The sequence below is a fragment of the Oncorhynchus masou genome, chromosome 21, assembly GCF_036934945.1.
Source record: "Oncorhynchus masou masou isolate Uvic2021 chromosome 21, UVic_Omas_1.1, whole genome shotgun sequence".
Classification (NCBI taxonomy): Eukaryota; Metazoa; Chordata; class Actinopteri; order Salmoniformes; family Salmonidae; genus Oncorhynchus; species Oncorhynchus masou.
Genome location: NC_088232.1, coordinates 42016064 through 42033040, shown reverse-complemented (window position 1 = coordinate 42033040; position 16977 = coordinate 42016064). Strand labels below are relative to the sequence as shown.

General features: G+C 44.7%; 1 protein-coding gene across 2 annotated transcripts in view; it reads left to right on the top strand.

Annotated features, from left to right (window-relative positions):
- Positions 1-16977, top strand: part of LOC135508372 (tyrosine-protein kinase receptor-like) — a 136110-nt gene that overhangs the window by 67477 nt on the left and 51656 nt on the right. For both annotated transcript variants that reach the window (XM_064928510.1, XM_064928508.1), the window contains exons 13-14: positions 14934-15084; positions 15626-15745. In XM_064928510.1, coding sequence (XP_064784582.1) covers positions 14934-15084; positions 15626-15745 — 271 coding nt within the window. The remainder of the gene's footprint in view (positions 1-14933; positions 15085-15625; positions 15746-16977) is intronic.

Sequence of the window (16977 nt, the reverse complement as noted above, 5' to 3'; positions counted from 1 at the left end):
CAATTAGTCTGGTTATGGCTGCTATTCATTCCAATTAGTCTGGTTATGGCTGCTATTCATTCCAATTAGTCTGGTTATGGCTGCTATTCATTCCAGTTAGACACCAATATGACTGCCATTTTCACCCCTTTCTGGAACTTTGAGGGTTTATGACATAGCCCCTCTAATAATTTAAGATCTCTCTGGTGCCCCCTCCCCTCCCCAGACAGAATATGAACACGTCATAAACCATCTAAAAATGTACAGGAAATTAGTTGTAAAATTGCTACTTTTTCTCTGTGTAGAATAGCAGGAAATGTTATTTTAAAAATGCAAATTCTCTCAGCCTCTCAGAGACTGTGGTACCCCACTGGTTAAAAGGGGTAAGGATAGGCAATGATAATATAAGGGGAGCTTCTCTGTACTTCTTTATTAGCATTGGTATGTTGTTGTCTATCTTACATTGCTATCTAGAACCTAAATGGGTTCTTCGGCTGTCCCCATAGGATGACCTTTGAAGAACCCTTATTGGTTTCAGGTAAAACCCGTTTGGTTCCAGGTAAAACCCCTTTTGGTTCCATGTAGAATCATTCCCACAGTGTTCTACATGGAAATCAAAAGGGTTCTTACCTGCAGCCAAAAGGGATTCATCTATGGGGACAGCCGAGTAGTCTGGGGGCTCAGCTGAGCTCTGATTACAGTAAATCTATAGCTACAGTGGCAAGAAAAAGTACAGTGCCTTGCGAAAGTATTCGGCCCTCTTGAACTTTGCGACCTTTTGCCACATTTCAGGCTTCAAACATAAAGATATATAACTGTATTTTTTTGTGAAGAATCAACAACAAGTGGGACACAATCATGAAGTGGAACAACATTTATTGGATATTTCAAACTTTTTTAACAAATCAAAAACTGAAAAATTGGGCGTGCAAAATTATTCAGCCCCCTTAAGTTAATACTTTGTGGCGCCACCTTTTGCTGCGATTACAGCTGTAAGTCGCTTGGGGTATGTCTCTATCAGTTTTGCACATCGAGAGACTGACATTTATTCCCATTCCTCCATGCAAAACAGCTCGAGTTCAGTGAGGTTGGATGGAGAGCATTTGTGAACAGCAGTTTTCTGTTCTTTCCACAGATTCTCGATTGGATTCAGGTCTGGACTTTGACTTGGCCATTCTAACACCTGGATATGTTTATTTTTGAACCATTCCATTGTAGATTTTGCTTTATGTTTTGGATCATTGTCTTGTTGGAAGACAAATCTCCGTCCCAGTCTCAGGTCTTTTGCAGACTCCATCAGGTTTTCTTCCAGAATGGTCCTGTATTTGGCTCCATCCATCTTCCCATCAATTTTAACCATCTTCCCTGTCCCTGCTGAAGAAAAGCAGGCCCAATCCATGATGCTGCCACCACCATGTTTGACAGTGGGTATGGTGTGTTCAGGGTGATGAGCTGTGTTGCTTTTACGCCAAACATAACGTTTTGCATTGTTGCCAAAAAGTTCCATTTTGGTTTCATCTGACCAGAGCACCTTCTTCCACATGTTTGGTGTGTCTCCCAGGTGGCTTGTGGCAAACTTTAAACTACACTTTTTATGGATATCTTTAATGGCTTTCTTCTTGCCACTCTTCCATAAAGGCCAGATTTGTGCAATATACGACTGATTGTTGTCCTATGGACAGAGTCTCCCACCTCAGCTGTAGATCTCTGCAGTTCATCCAGAGTGATCATGGGCCTCTTGGCTGCATCTCTGATCAGTCTTCTCCTTGTATGAGCTGGAAGTTTAGAGGGACAGCCAGGTCTTGGTAGATTTGCAGTGGTCTGATACTCCTTCCATTTCAATATTATCGCTTGCACATTGCTCCTTGGGATGTTTAAAGCTTGGGAAATCTTTTTGTATCCAAATCCGGCTTTAATTTTCTTCACAACAGTATCTCGGACCTGCCTGGTGTGTTCCTTGTTCTTCATGATGCTCTCTGCGCTTTTAACGGACCTCTGAGACTATCACAGTGCAGGTGCATTTATACGGAGACTTGATTACACACAGGTGGTGTCAGGACGGTTACGAACCTGGGTCTCCGGAGTGAGAAACAGTCACTTAACCAACTGAGCCACGAATAGTCAGCAGAACCCAGAAGATGAGGCAGACACAGCAGTACTTAAGACGGTGTATTTAATAAAGTAAAAAGGAGAAGTCCTTCAATACAAAAATGGCAAATCCAAAAGGTGGTAGGAATAGCACAAAAAAGCCTCAAGAGATACTCAAAAACAAAAACAGAATTCCACAAGAGCATCCACCGGAATCGACAAGAATACACAGAACACTAGGGCTGGGTGCTAACATACAAACACAGAGCACAGAACTTAAGGGTTTAAATACAATCCTGGGAAAACGAGGCACAGGTGCAAATAATAATGGGGAACAAGGGAAAAAACATAAGGTCAAAAAGCACAATGGGGGCATCTAGTGACCAAAACCCGGAACAACCCTGGCCAAATCTGACAGAATCCCCCCTAGGAACGGCTCCTGACGTTCCTACCAGCTCTCTCAGGGTGGAGGGCCCTGAACTGACGAATGAGGTCAGGGTCCAGGATGTCTTTGGCAGGAACCCAGGAGCGCTCCTCGGGACCGTAGCCTTCCCAGTCCACCAGATACTGCCAGGACCGCTGCACCCGGCGGGAATCCAGTATCCGATGGACGGTAGGCTGCTTGCCTCCAATGACACGAGGCGGAGGGGAGGTCTGTCTGCCGGGACAAGGGGAGAAAAACAACAGGTTTTAACAATGAAATGTGAAATGTGGGATTAATCTTAAGGGATCTGGGTAAGTGTAGGCGATAAGAAACTGGGTTAACTTCCTGGCAACCTTGAAGGGACCGATGTATTTTTTGCGAGACTCCACCCGTAGAGGTAAGTCTCTTGTGGAGAGCCAGACTCTCTGGCCGGGCGCAACGTCTGTTGGCTTGTTGTTGGTACCTTTGTGAGGAATGCATAAGATTAAGACGGGTCTTCCTCCACATAAGCCGACATGAACTTCAAGGCTGAAGGCACTCTGACTTCTGCCTCCTGGTCCGGGAACAATGGAGGAGCATAGCCAAACTGACACTCGTGCGGGGACATACCAGTGGAGGAGGAGCGCAAGGTGTTGTGCGCGTATTCGGCCCAAACAATAAAGGATGACCATGTGGACGGGTTGTCACGAGTCATACATCGGAGGGTGGTTTCCAGCTCGATTCATCCTCTCTGTTTGGCCATTGGACTCCGGATGGTCCCCTGAAGATAGACTGGCAGAAGCCCCCATGAGTTGGCAGAAGGCCTTCCAAAACCTTGAGGCGAACTGGGGACCTCTGTCAGAAACCATATCTTGAGGAATGCCGAAGACTCGGAACACATGATTAATTACCAACTCAGCCGTTTCCTTGGCAGAAGGTAACTTAGTCAGAGGGACGAACCTGCCTTTGAAAACCTGTCGATTATGACTAGGATAGTAGTATTGCCATGGGATGGAGGAAGTCCAGTAATAAAGTCCAATGAGATATGGGACCAGGGTCTGTGGGGAACAGGTAAAGGGTGAAGGAGTCCTTGAGGGCGGAGGTGAGAAGATTTGCCCTGGCAGCACACGGGACAGGCATTGACGAAAGTGGCAACGTCTTCTCTTATGGTAGGCCACTAGAACTTACGCTGGATGAACTCCAAGGTGCGACCTACGCCCGGATGACAGGTGACAGAAGGACCTGAGTCCTCACTGCCTTGGGGACAAACAACCGATTGGCAGGACCTCCTTTCGGGTCCGGTTCGCTAGCTTGAGCACGTCTCACGGTATCCTCAACTTGCCACGAGATCGGAGCTACAATCTTAGCAGCAGGAAGGACAGGCATGTCCGTGTCATCTCGAATGGCAGGAGCGTAGACTCGGGACAGGGCATCCGGTTTGAGATTCTTCGACCCGGGCCGATAGGTGAGGATAAACTGGAATCGATTGAAGAAAAGAGACCATCTAGCTTGTCTAGAGTTCAACCGCTTCGCCTGCTGGATATACTCCAGATTTTTGTGGTCCGTAAGCACTTGAAACGGGTGAGAAGCCCCCTCGAGCCAGTGTCTCCATTCCTTCAATGCCATCTTAACCGCTAGGAGTTCACGATCCCCACATCGTAGTTCTCCTCAGTCGGGGTAAGCCGGTGTGAGAAGAAAGTGCACGGATGAAGCTTCTTGTCTTCACCCCTCTGAGACAGGACAGCTCCAACACCAACCGCTGATGCGTCTACCTCCACCACAAATGGTTCATCCGTAGTCGGTAGTATCAGGATGGGAGCAGAGAGAACGCGCTGCTTGAGTCCTTGGAAGGCCGTCTCAGCTTCTCTTCCCCACAAAAACCTTGCATTGCCACCCTTGGTTAAAGCTGAGAGAGGGCTGCCACCAAGCTGAAGTTGTTGATGAACTTGCGGTAAAAGTTTGTGAAGCCCAGGAAACGCTGAACTTCCTTAACGGATTTGGGGTGGGCCAATCCCACCGCCCCTACCTTCCTGGGGTCCATTTGGACTCGACCGGGTTCCACTACAAATCCCAGGAATTGTACTCGGGATGAATGGAATTCACATTTTTCCGGCTTAACGTACAGATGGCTGTCCAGGAGGCGTTTGAGTACTTGTCTGACATGCTTAGTGTGTTCTTGAAGGGAGCTCGAAAGATGAGGATGTCATCCAAGTAAACGAACACAAATATGTTAAGCATATCCCTAAGCACATCGTTTATGAGCGCTTGGAACACCGCTGGGGGCGTTGGTCAGGCCGAAGGGCATCACCAAGTATTCATAGTGACCAGTTTGCGTGTTGAAAGCGGGTCACCAGGTCTGATCCGCACAAGATGGTATGCGTTCCGCAGGTCAAGCTTAGTGAAAACAACTGCTTCCTGGAGCAGCTCGAAGGCTGTGGCCATAAGGGGTAGCGGGTAACGGTTACGGACGGTTATGGCATTGAGTCCCCGGTAGTCGATGCAAGGACGTAATCCACCGTCTTTCTTGGCCACAAAGAAAAACCCTGCTCCCGCCGGGGAGGTGGATGGACGCATGAGGCCTGCTTCCAGAGCGTCCTTGATGTAGGTATCCATAGCAGCTCGTTCGGGTGGAGATAGGGAAAAGATCCGACCCCTGGGGGGCAAGTGCCCGGAAACAGGTCGATGGGGCAATCGTAAGGTCTATGGGGTGGTAGCATGGTGGCCCTCTGTTTGCTAAACACCAGTTTGAGGTCATGGTAACACTCGGGAACTCGGGTCAGGTCGATGGATTCTAAAGACTCGGGAGTAGAACTCAGGGAATTCTGGAAAATACAAGTAGCTTGGCACGTAGGACCCCACTGCTTGATAGTGCCCACAGACCAGTCGATGTGAGGGTTATGGCTGTGAAGCCAGGGGTATCCAAGGACGAGAGGGAACTCGGAACAGGAGATCAAATGAAAGTTCATCAATTCCTGGTGTTGTGAAACTGAAAGTCGCAAGGAGGTAGTGACATGAGTGACAAGTCCAGATCCCAAAGGGCTTCCATCCAATGTAGTGACCCTCATGGGTTCACTTAGAGGTTCAGAGGGAACGCCATTCTCCTTCGCCCAGACACCATCCATGAAGTTACCTGCGGCTCCAGAGTCTACCAAGGCTTGAAGGTGAAGCTTGTGGTTGTCCCAGGAGAGGGTGACTGGAATGAGCAGACGGGAGTTGGACGGATGGGAGGAGGTTATGTTTCCCGTTACAGTTCCCCCCGGTCTGTACGGGACAGAGCGTTTCCCTGGAGCCCGGGACACGTGGAACGGAAATGGCCCGGTTTGCCGCAATATAGACAGCATCGCTCCCTCATCCGGCGGTCTCTCTCAGCCTGGGAGATGCGTCCAATCTGCATGGGTTCCGATGGAGCCAGCGAGGATAAAGGTGGGGACTCGGAGCTGGGACTGATAGGGGCTAGAGGTCTACGGTTGAGTTCTCTCTCTCTCAGACGCTGGTCAATGCGTGAGGCCAACTTGATCAGGGACTCGAGATTGTCCGGTGGTTCCCGAGTGGCCAGTTCATCTTGGATAGTGTCGGAAAGGCCTTTCAGAAAGCACACCGTGAGCGCCTCGTTGTTCCAGCCACTTGCTGCTGCCACCGTGCGGAACTGGATGGCATAGTCCGTCACGCTGCGCCAACCTTGGTGGAGAGTCAGGAGCTGTTTGGCTGAGTCAGAACCACTGCTTGGGCCTTGAAACACTCGTTTGAATTCCTCAGCAAAGGCAGAGTAGCTGGCACAGCAGGAACTATGGGCATCCCACACAGCAGTAGCCCAGGCCAGGGCTTTTTCCGACAGCAGGGTGATGATATAAGCAATCTTAGACCGGTCGGTGGGAAACGACGAGGGTTGTAGCTCAAAGGAGAGAGAACATTGGGTGAGAAACCCTTTACAAGCACTTGGATCACCTGAGAACCGTTGGGGAGGTGGAAGACGAGGTTCAGCCAGGGGTTAACTGCCATGGGTACGTGAATCTGAGGTACTGGGACGGGAACTGTTGCCGGGGTAAGACGATCAGATATTTGCTTAATGGAAGTCAGCATCTCCGACAGAAGATGAGAATGTCTAGCCATTAAGGCCTCTTGCTGAACCAGGGCGGCTTCGTGGCGTTGGACAGTCTCCTGGTGGTGGGACAGCATGGCAAAAAGGTCCTGGGAACTGGCTGCCTCTGGGTTCATTTTTGGCTCTGTGTTTCTGTCAGGACCGGTTACGAACCTGGGTCTCCGGAGTGAGAAACAGTCACTTAACCAACTGAGCCACGAATAGTCAGCAGAACCCAGAAGATGAGGCAGACACAGCAGTACTTAAGACGGTGTATTTAATAAAGTAAAAAGGAGAAGTCCTTCAATACAAAAATGGCAAATCCAAAAGGTGGTAGGAATAGCACAAAAAAGCCTCAAGAGATACTCAAAAACAAAAACAGAATTCCACAAGAGCATCCACCGGAATCGACAAGAATACACAGAACACTAGGGCTGGGTGCTAACATACAAACACAGAGCACAGAACTGAGGGAAACTAAGGGTTTAAATACAATCAGGGGAAACGAGACACAGGTGCAAATAATAATGGGGAACAAGGGAAAAAACATAAGGTCAAAAAGCACAATGGGGGCATCTACTGACCAAAACCCGGAACAACCCTGGCCAAATCCTGACAGGTGGATTGTATTTATCATCATTAGTCATTTAGGTCAACATTGGATCATTCAGAGATCCTCACTGAACTTCTGGAGAGAGTTTGCTGCACTGAAAGTAAAGGGGCTGAATTATTTTGCACGCCCAATTTTTCAGTTTTTGATTTGTTAAAAAGGTTTGAAATATCCAATAAATGTCGTTACACTTCATGATTGTGTCCCACTTGTTGTTGATTCTTCACAAAAAAATACAGTTTTATATCTTTATGTTTGAAGCCTGAAATGTGGCAAAAGGTCGCAAAGTTCAAGGGGGCCGAATACTTTCGCAAGGCACTGTATGTGAACCCTTTGGAAATACCTGGATTTCTGCATAAATACAATTTGATATGATCTTCATCTAGGTCACAACAATAGACAAACACAGTCTGCTTACACTAATAACACACAAACAATAAAAACATGTAATGTCTTTATTGAACACACTGTGTAATCATTCACAGTGTAGGGTGTGAAAAGTACATAAACCTTGGATTTAATAACTGGTTGACCCTCCTTTTGCAGCAATAACCTCAACCAAACGTTTTCTATAGTTGCATATCAGACCTGCACAATGGTCAGGAGTAATTTTTAACCATTCCTCTTTACAAAACTGTTTCAGTTCAGCAATATTCTTGGGATGCCTGGTGTGAACTGCTCTCTTGAGGTCATGCCACAGCATCTCAATCAGGTTGAGGTCAGGACTCTGGACCGGACCACTCCAGAAGGCTTATTTTCTTCATTTGAACCCATTCATTCTGTTGTTGATTTACTTCTGTGTTTTGGGTCGTTGTCCTGATGCATCACCCAACTTCTGTTGAGCTTCAATTGGCAGACAGATAGCCTAACATTCTCCTGCAAAATGTCTTGATAAATTTGACAATTCATTTTTCCGTTGATGATAGCAAGCTGTCCAGGCCCTGAGGCAGCAAAGCAGCCCCAAACCATGATGCCCCCTCCACCATACTTCACAGTTGGGATGAGGTTTTGATGTTGGTGTGCTGTGCCTTTCTATCTCCACAAATAGTGTTGTGTATTCCTTCCAAACAACTCAACTGTAGTTTAATCTGTTCACAGAATATTTTGCCAGTAGTGCTGTAGAACATCCAGGTGCACCTTTGCAAACTTCAGACATGCAGCAATGTTTTTTTTGGACACCAGTGGCTTCTTCCGTGGTGTCCTCCCATGAACACCATTGTTGTTTGGAGTTTTACGCATCGTAGACTCGTCAACAGAGATGTCAGCATGTCCCAGAGTTTTCTGTAAGTCTGATATTCTAGGATTCTTCTTAACCTCATTGAGCATTCTGCCTTGTGCTCTTGCAGTCATCTTTGCAGGATGGCTACTCCTAAGGAGAGTAGCAACAGTGCTGAACTTTCTCCATTTATGGACAATGTGTCTTTCCATGCACTGATGAATATCAAGGCCTTTAGCTTATCAACAATACAATATCAAGGCTTTTAGCTTATCAACAATACAATATCAAGGCTTTTAGCTTATCAACAATACAATATCAAGGCTTTTAGCTTATCAACAATACAATATCAAGGCTTTAGCTTATCAGCAATACAATATCAAGGCCTTTAGCTTATCAACAATACAATATCAAGGCTTTTAGCTTATCAACAATACAATATCAAGGCTTTTAGCTTATCAACAATACAATATCAAGGCTTTCCAGCTTTATGCAAGTCAACAAATCTTAATCTTATGTCTTTTAAGATCTCTTTTGTTCAAGGCATGGTTCACATCAGGCAATGCTTCTTGTGAATAGAAAATGCTAATTTTGTGAGTGTTTTTTTAGGGCAAGGCAGCTCTAACCAACATCTCCAATCTCGTCTCATTGATTGGAATCCAGGTTAGCTGACTCCTGACTCCAATTAGCTTTTGGAGAAGTCTCGAGGTTCACATACTTTTTCCAACCTTCACTGTGAATGTTTAAATAATGTATTCAATATAGACAAGAAAAATACTAAAATGTGTGTGTTAATAGTTTAAGCACACTATGTTTGTCTATTGTTGTGACATAGATGAAAATCAAATCAAATGTGATGACCAATTTATGCAGAAATCCATGTAATTCCAAAGGGTTCACATACTTTTTCTTGCCGCTGGTATGTCAATATTAACCATGATTTGAGCTGATCATACAAGTTAGTGTTCCTCTGTCAGGCACAACCTTAACTTTGCCACTGTTACAGCCTGATTCAAGGTGCTGTGAAACTTCTGATCCACTATGGAGACCAAAACTGGCTTGACCTTTTTGCAATGTTCACTCCATTTGAGTAGCCATTCTTATACAGTGACCCAAGCACCAAACTATCATGACACAAGGCGAGACCCAGATGCAGATGTAATGGATGTGAAACGGCTAGCTAGTTAGCGGTGGTGCACGCTAAATAGCGTTTCAATCGGTGACGTCACTTACTCTGAGACCGTGAAGTAGTGGTTCCCCTTGCTCTGCAATGGCGGCGGCTTTTGTGGAGCGATGGGTAACGATGCTTCGTGGGTGACTGTCGTTGATGTGTGCAGAGGGTCCCTGGTTCATGCCCGGGTATGGGCGAGGGGACAGTCTAAAGTTATACTGTTACACAGACACTGGGGGCAGATGGTTGGAGTCTTACAATGTTTATTAATCCAAACGGAGTAGGCAAGAGAATGGTCGTGGACAGGCAAAAGGTCAAAACCAGATCAGAGTCCAGGAGGTACAGAGTGGCAGACAAGCTAATGGTCAACGCAGGCTGAAGGGTCAGGCAGGCGGGTACAGAGTCCAGAAACAGGCAAGGGTCAAAACCTGGAGAACTAGAAAAAGGAGAATAGCAAAAAGCAGGAGAATGGGAAAAATGCTGGTTGACTTGGAAAACGTACAAGACGAACTGGCAGAGAGAGACAGGAAACACAGGGATAAATACACTGGGGAAAATCAGTGACACCTGGAGGGGGTGGAGACAATCTCAAGGACAGGTGAAACAGAACAGGGCGTGACACCAAACATGGCCTTCAGTGGTCTCCTCATGTGTTATGTCATGGAAATTCTAATCAAAAGGAAGAGAGACTGAAGATTCTTCAAATAACCACTTTTTATAAGATTTGAAAATCTGGAGCTGGTTAACAATCCACTCAACAACAGTGCAAAGTTAACCTTTTGGGATAGGGTGGGGCATTTTCACTTTTGGATGAATAGTATGCCCAGAGTGAACTGCCTCCTACTCTGTCCCAGATGCTAATATATGCATATTATTAGTAGATTTGGATAGAAAACACTCTGACGTTTCTAAAACGGGTTGAATCATGTCTGTGAGTATAACAGAACTCATTTGGCAGGCGAAAACCTGAGAAAAATTCCAACCAGGAAGTGGGAAATCTGAGGTTTGTAGTTTTTCAACTCTTTGCCTATCCAAGATACAGTGTAAATTGGGTCCAATTGCACTTCCTAAGGCTTCCACTAGATGTCAAGTCTTTAGAACCTTGTTTCAGACTTCCACTGTGAAGGAGGAGACAATAAGAGCTGATTGAGTAAGAGGTCTGCCAGAATGCCATGAGCTGATCACGCGCTCTCCCGTGAGAGGTAGTTGCGTTCCATTGCATTTCTAAAGACAAAGGAATTCTCCGGTTGAAACATTTGAATATTTATGCTAAAAACATCCTAAAAATCTACAAACCTCAGATTTCCCACTTCCTGGTTGGATTTTTCTCAGGTTTTTGCCTGCCGTATGAGTTCTGTTATACTCACAGACATCATTCAAACAGTTGTAGAAACTTCAGAGTGTTTTCTATCCAGAGTGTTTTCTACTAATAATATGCATATCTTAGCTTCTGGGCCTGAGTAGCAGGCAGTTTACTCTGGGCACACTTTTCATCCGAATGTAGAAACAGCGCCTCTCAGCCATAAGAAGTTAACTTTGTAAATGGCTTCTGTTGTGCCACTGAGATCTTTACCTTCACATGGTGCAAAACATTCTTAAGGGAATAATTTCAACAGTCAAACAGTCATACAGAAGTACACTCTTCATCTGTGCAAAGAGGACAATCATTACGCTGATGCATTGATCTCCGACTTCTTAAACAATGGGCTGGCTATTTTCTGCTGGACTCCCGTCCTGAGTCTGCCTTTGGCTCGAGCTGGAGCGGCTGTTATTTAAGTCCCACTGTGGGACTGTGCTGGTACTCTTCAGTTGCATTGTGCCCACTTCTCCCAGGGCCCAGACAACAGCTGCAATGAGAAGACTGACCACCAAAACAACAAATATTATGACCGGAGTCTGGTCCTGGTCTTCCCGTGCCTTCTCGGGTCGCTTACGACGATTCATCGGCTGGTACATCTTCGTCTGAGTTGTGGGGCACCTGGAATGGACCAGTCCAGCGCTGTTGATGACCACCCAATCACCTGGTTGAAGTTTGTGGAGCTGTCCTGCATTTGGTTCAGGCAAAGCTGCTTCAATTCTGAGAAAAATAGACTTCAGGGTATTGTTAAGTGCAACACAGAGCATAGAAACGTATCATTCCAGCGCTGTACTTGACAGGTATTTGATCTGTCCTCAAGAAAAATGTGTTAAACAGTTCAAACAGTTCATCATTATGCAATCATTTATTCACAATCATTCTGTTATTGTGTGCGTCCACACATTAATTCATGGGATAGACCTCCTTATTTGTTTAGTTCTTTAACAGTTACATTTCTTAACAACAGTCAACTCTTAGATCAATCAGTTAACTAATTCCAGACATATTTTTTATTACATTTTGTTCCCTTAAATTCAATTCCAAAGCCAAAATGCATCCTCTAGTGAGCGCAAACAATTATGCAGCTTGGGCTGACAGATGTGGTGGTAATTTAGCACTCTCTAGAGTAGTGGCAACCTTAGTCATTGCATAAACCACTAATGGTTCTCCTTGAGTCCCCCTGGATTCCACTGTATCTTGTCATTCATCGCCACCTTGTGGTCAGAGAGTGGCTGTACAACCTCAGCATATTCAGGCAGCCAGGCTCGACAATAGCCTGCCATTCCTGTGAGTGTCAACATATGTCGTTTTGTAACTGGCTGTGGTACAGATAGAATCACAGCCACACGCTCTAGAGCCAATTTCCTGCCAAAGTGTAATATCATGTCCTAGATACTTAACGGATTGAGACACCATTTGGTGTAATATCATGTCCTAGATACTTAACGGATTGAGACACCATTTGGTATAATATCATGTCCTAGATACTTAACAGTTTTAGACACAAGCTCCAGCTTTTTTTTCTTAGAAACTTTGTGGCCATTTTCAGCAAGGAACGCTGGTGTCGAGGCTGTTGTAGTCATCGGTTGCTGGTCTGATGCCACTGTGTTTGCGGAAACAGTTCTCCAATCTATGCCTGTAGTCCTCCAGCGAAACGGGAGTCATTGTAGGTGATGTGTAGAATGGGTCCTACTGAGCTGGGGCTGCCTCTGAGGGGTCTGATGGTCCTGCAGTCCTATCAGGTCTTGTTGGGGGTAGAGCTGCGGCGGGAGAGGGGGCTGAGCAGACTGTTGTTGGACAACAAGGGCAGGTGCTGGTGCAGTGGATACAGGGGTATAATAGGGAGGTGGAAAGTCATTGTTTCTCCTTCTTTTCTAATCATTTACCATTATTCCTTTAATGTTCTTATCTGCCCTTCTCTGCTTCTTTTCCCCACTTCTTAAAACCATCCCAGTCTATTCTACTCGCCTTGCCTTTCTTGGTTAATCTCTCAAAGTCCTGTAACTTCTTTCTACATTCTGCTAACAAAATGTCACTTAATGTGCCTTTCAAGGGAAATTCTGCTACCTTGTGCCAGAGCGGTACCTGTTCCCGAATGTTCCTGCCCCACTTATCCACCATTACCTTCACCTGGTCCAGTCTGCGGGTTGGGCCGACAGGGTTCTCCCCTGCTGCTCTTGGCTCCCATTTGGAAACTCCATCTATACACACACACTCAAAAACAAACACACAAAACAAGCAATATTTAGTTAGGGACCTCATTCTTTCTTCAAATGAAATATGGGTTAACTCAGAAATAAATGCATCATAGGTTAACTCAAAAGGGGTTGTTTCTTCACCATCAAAATATTTGGTAATTTCTTTATGTAATTTAGAATTCTGTACCCATACACTATATCCCCCTATACAAAATGTTGTATGTGTTTTATCCCAAGTATAACCAATTCACCTACGGCTCCATTGGTCAAATTGCTCCTTCCAAAATAATGTGCTAACCTGCAGGAATAATTTCTTAGTTTCTTACTTGTCCTGGAATCACATAACTCATGGATTTACATCTGATGATTACAAACCATGGCATATCAATTCATATTAATTTAGTACTTTGCCAAATAATGTGTTATAAAGCAGGGTTTTCTCCACACACAGTAGAGCCCTCCTTGTCACTAAGACAAGGTCTTCTTCACACACAGTGAAACCCGCACACAGTGAAACTCGCACACAATGAATTCTCTTCCACACACAGTAGAACCCTCCTTGTCACTAAGACAAGGTCTTCTTCACACACACTGAAACTCACACACAGTGAAACTCACACACGGTGAATTTTCCTCTACACACAGTAGTCTTCTGTGACTATAACAATATCTATATTTTAACATGCACTTTAGTTGTCCCTAAAGAACGTCAGTCTCAACCTTCATTTTATTGTTTGAAATGGCGTATCTGACCACTGACGCTGCCTGGAGGGTCCGAGGCGGGTCCCTTCTGCTCCACTCAGGCGGCGTGTGGGATCCCCAAGCCACGTCTAATGCAGCCCCTGCGTGTAGTTAACCTTGGAGTCCCAGGAGCGATCAGCGAACGGAGTTAGCCATCCCATCCTCATCGACAAGAATTGTTGTGGAATTTCTAATCAAAAGGAAGAGAGACGGCAGATTTTTCAAAACAACAACTTTTTATTAGAAGATTTGCAAATCTGGAGCTGGTTAACAATCCACTCAACAACAGCACAGAGTTAAGAGCCTTAATATGAAAATACAACCTCTGTCTACGTGGCAGTTTAGCAGGTGTGTGAGAGCATGGTGGGAACATTGCACACAAACAAGTGATAACGCCAGTTTGGCACTCCTTTCTGCTGATAGAATTGTCACTGATGCTCAAGCTAGTCTCTGTTCTCTTCATGTCTCCACACAGCTGTGCCTTTGAAAGATACGAAAAGAACAGGATGGACCAAAACCTGTGGTCACTCTCAGAGGCTCTTTGTCTTTGGCTGAGTGACCAAGTTGCTCAGAAAATAGAGGAAAAACACGGGCTTCTTCTTACATGAGAGAAACAGCCAGCGGAAATTTAAGGCTCATACAGCGCATGTACATAACTAAGTTTGTCATTTTGCCACCATAGTTTACTGCATAGAAATAGAATGAATAGAATGGGCTTGGAAGCTCTAACCCTGGCAATCTGGTAACTCGTAGGTACACTCGCAATTGCTGCCTGGTATTGTGATGCAATAATTTCCATTGTATTTTGGAATGGTCTATCAGCTGATGCTGGATTGCCATGGTCATGTAGAATGTTCATTCAAATGATGCTAACTTATGTGGATCAAACAATGGAATGTATTTTTTGTATTGTCCTTTGAGTTGTTGATTCAACAAATCACGACACAGATTGAAGGGTGCACTTCCTGCTTTTACTTCCTGGCATGGTTGCACTCAAAATGGCTGCCAGTCCACCCATTATGCCATCATTGACTTGAATGAAGACACACTTTTTATTCATTCCATTTCTATGGTTTATGGTGCAATCCTTAGGATCTCAGCCTATGGAGCCGCAGGTGGCAAAGGAGCAAAGAACCACAACAAGCGCTCCCACGGGGTCTTCATCTCAGCCATCTTCCCTCTGGAGAAGGGAGACATCATGTATATACTGGTGGGACATCAGGGGGAGGATGCCTGTCCAGGGGTGAGTCGTAGAGGGGAGAGTTAGGTTACCTCGGGTGACATTATGGGTGGATAAACAGTCACACTTTATTTGGATAGTCCGGATTTTCCATCTGTAGATGCTCTACAGATGGCCATACTATCAACAGACTATCTGTTGATAAGCAACTGATTGCTAAGGTTACGGTTAGGGTTAGAGTTAGGTTAAGATGAAGTTTAAAGTTAGGGTTAGGGTAAGGGTAAGGGTTAAGTTTAGGGTTAGAATAAGGTTTAAGGTTAGAGTTAGAGCTAGGGTTTGGGTTAGTAGATAGTTAGTCGACATGTTACTGAGTCTGCAGATAGTCTATAGAGCGTCTACAGATGGACTATCCAAATAAAGTGTTACCGGATAACCTGCTGTTCAAATATGTCCGATTCATTTCAGTGAGCGTTTACTTTCCTTTCAACTTTCTGCTATCTTGGGTGCCATCCTGAAGTATTTATCTCCTGATGGTATGAAAAGAAAATCTCAGACTTGCAGCCACTCTCTCTCTGATCTAACCACATTAAAATGTTCTCTGTAGAGAAATCCCCTGACACAGAAGATCTGCCTGGGGGAATCCTCGGTGATAGAAGATGAGTTGACTGGTGAAGAGTGGGCAGGAGGAGGAGGGGGAGGCGGAGGAGCCACCTATATCTACAAGGTAAGACCTAACTTGAGTCAACTGTTCTCTGCCTTTATCTCATCTCCACAAAATGAAAGCCATGATGGTGTCCATCGGAAGCATATGTAGCTGTTAGATATGAACCGATGGATGAGCTTAGAAGATCTTCTGAAGCCATTCTAAAATATTATTTATCATGGTATTTATCTACAGATGTAGTGTTACAAGTAGTAGAAGTCCGATTTTATGTTAACTGGTTTGTATGACAAGAACCCTTTAATCTAGAGGTTTTATCTCTTTGAAACGCTGGCCTAGACCCTCAGTTGCACTATGGACTATGACAGAGGGTAGAGTGGTCCTCGTAAAAGCTGAGTGCAGTCAAAAATGGGATTTTCCTGTGTTTTATATATATTTCCACACTGAGGTTGGAACAATAATGTGAAATTGTGAAAATTATGATAATGCCCTTTTAGGATTCTATTTTTGACTGGTGTTAAGGCGGCGCTAGTGTCAAATGCACGTTAGTTTGCAATTTCATAATTTAAGAACTGGCATGTTCCAGCCCTAACGCCAGGTTCAGCTATTTACCTGTCTAATATAATTTTGCTTGCACTCAGATGGGTGGCTGGAAATATTTAAGGTGTGTCCTTAAAAACATAATCCAATGTGCTAATTTCCGAAAGCCCTCCATCGGGCCTACTATAACGAAGGCTGGTTCAACAGTGTCTTTAATCCTGGAGATTTTATGATGTCATTACATTTGACATTTATTTATTATTGTTGTTGTTAAAAAAAACCTGATTGCTTGTTTTTCATAAAATTGTATTACAACCAAACTTATTAGAATTATTAACATTCCTGGTTTTATGGTGACAATGTACATGGGGCACTTATAATGCTACTTGTAGAGATGTGTGAAGGCGATCTGATCTCTAAGATGGTTCCGACCATGTTCATAAAACATAGTCCTATTTGGGAGCAGTACAACGGTGAGTGGACATTCTCCCTTTCTATTTATTCAGGATCTTTGTCCAGCTACTGTGAAAAGATTTGGATGTGCGTAAAACCCTCCATGGTCTGCTTTGTTGTAATATTAAAATAAGTTGTTGTTTTGTTTAGAATTTGATTTGAATTATTCATTCTCTTTTTAGATCTTATCAATAATAAATGTAATCTTGCTTATTGACAATGTTTGACATGTCAATGCTAAGCCATAATGCAATTTACAATAGGACTAGCCCCTGCTAGAATGCTGTTGAAGCCGTGCAATT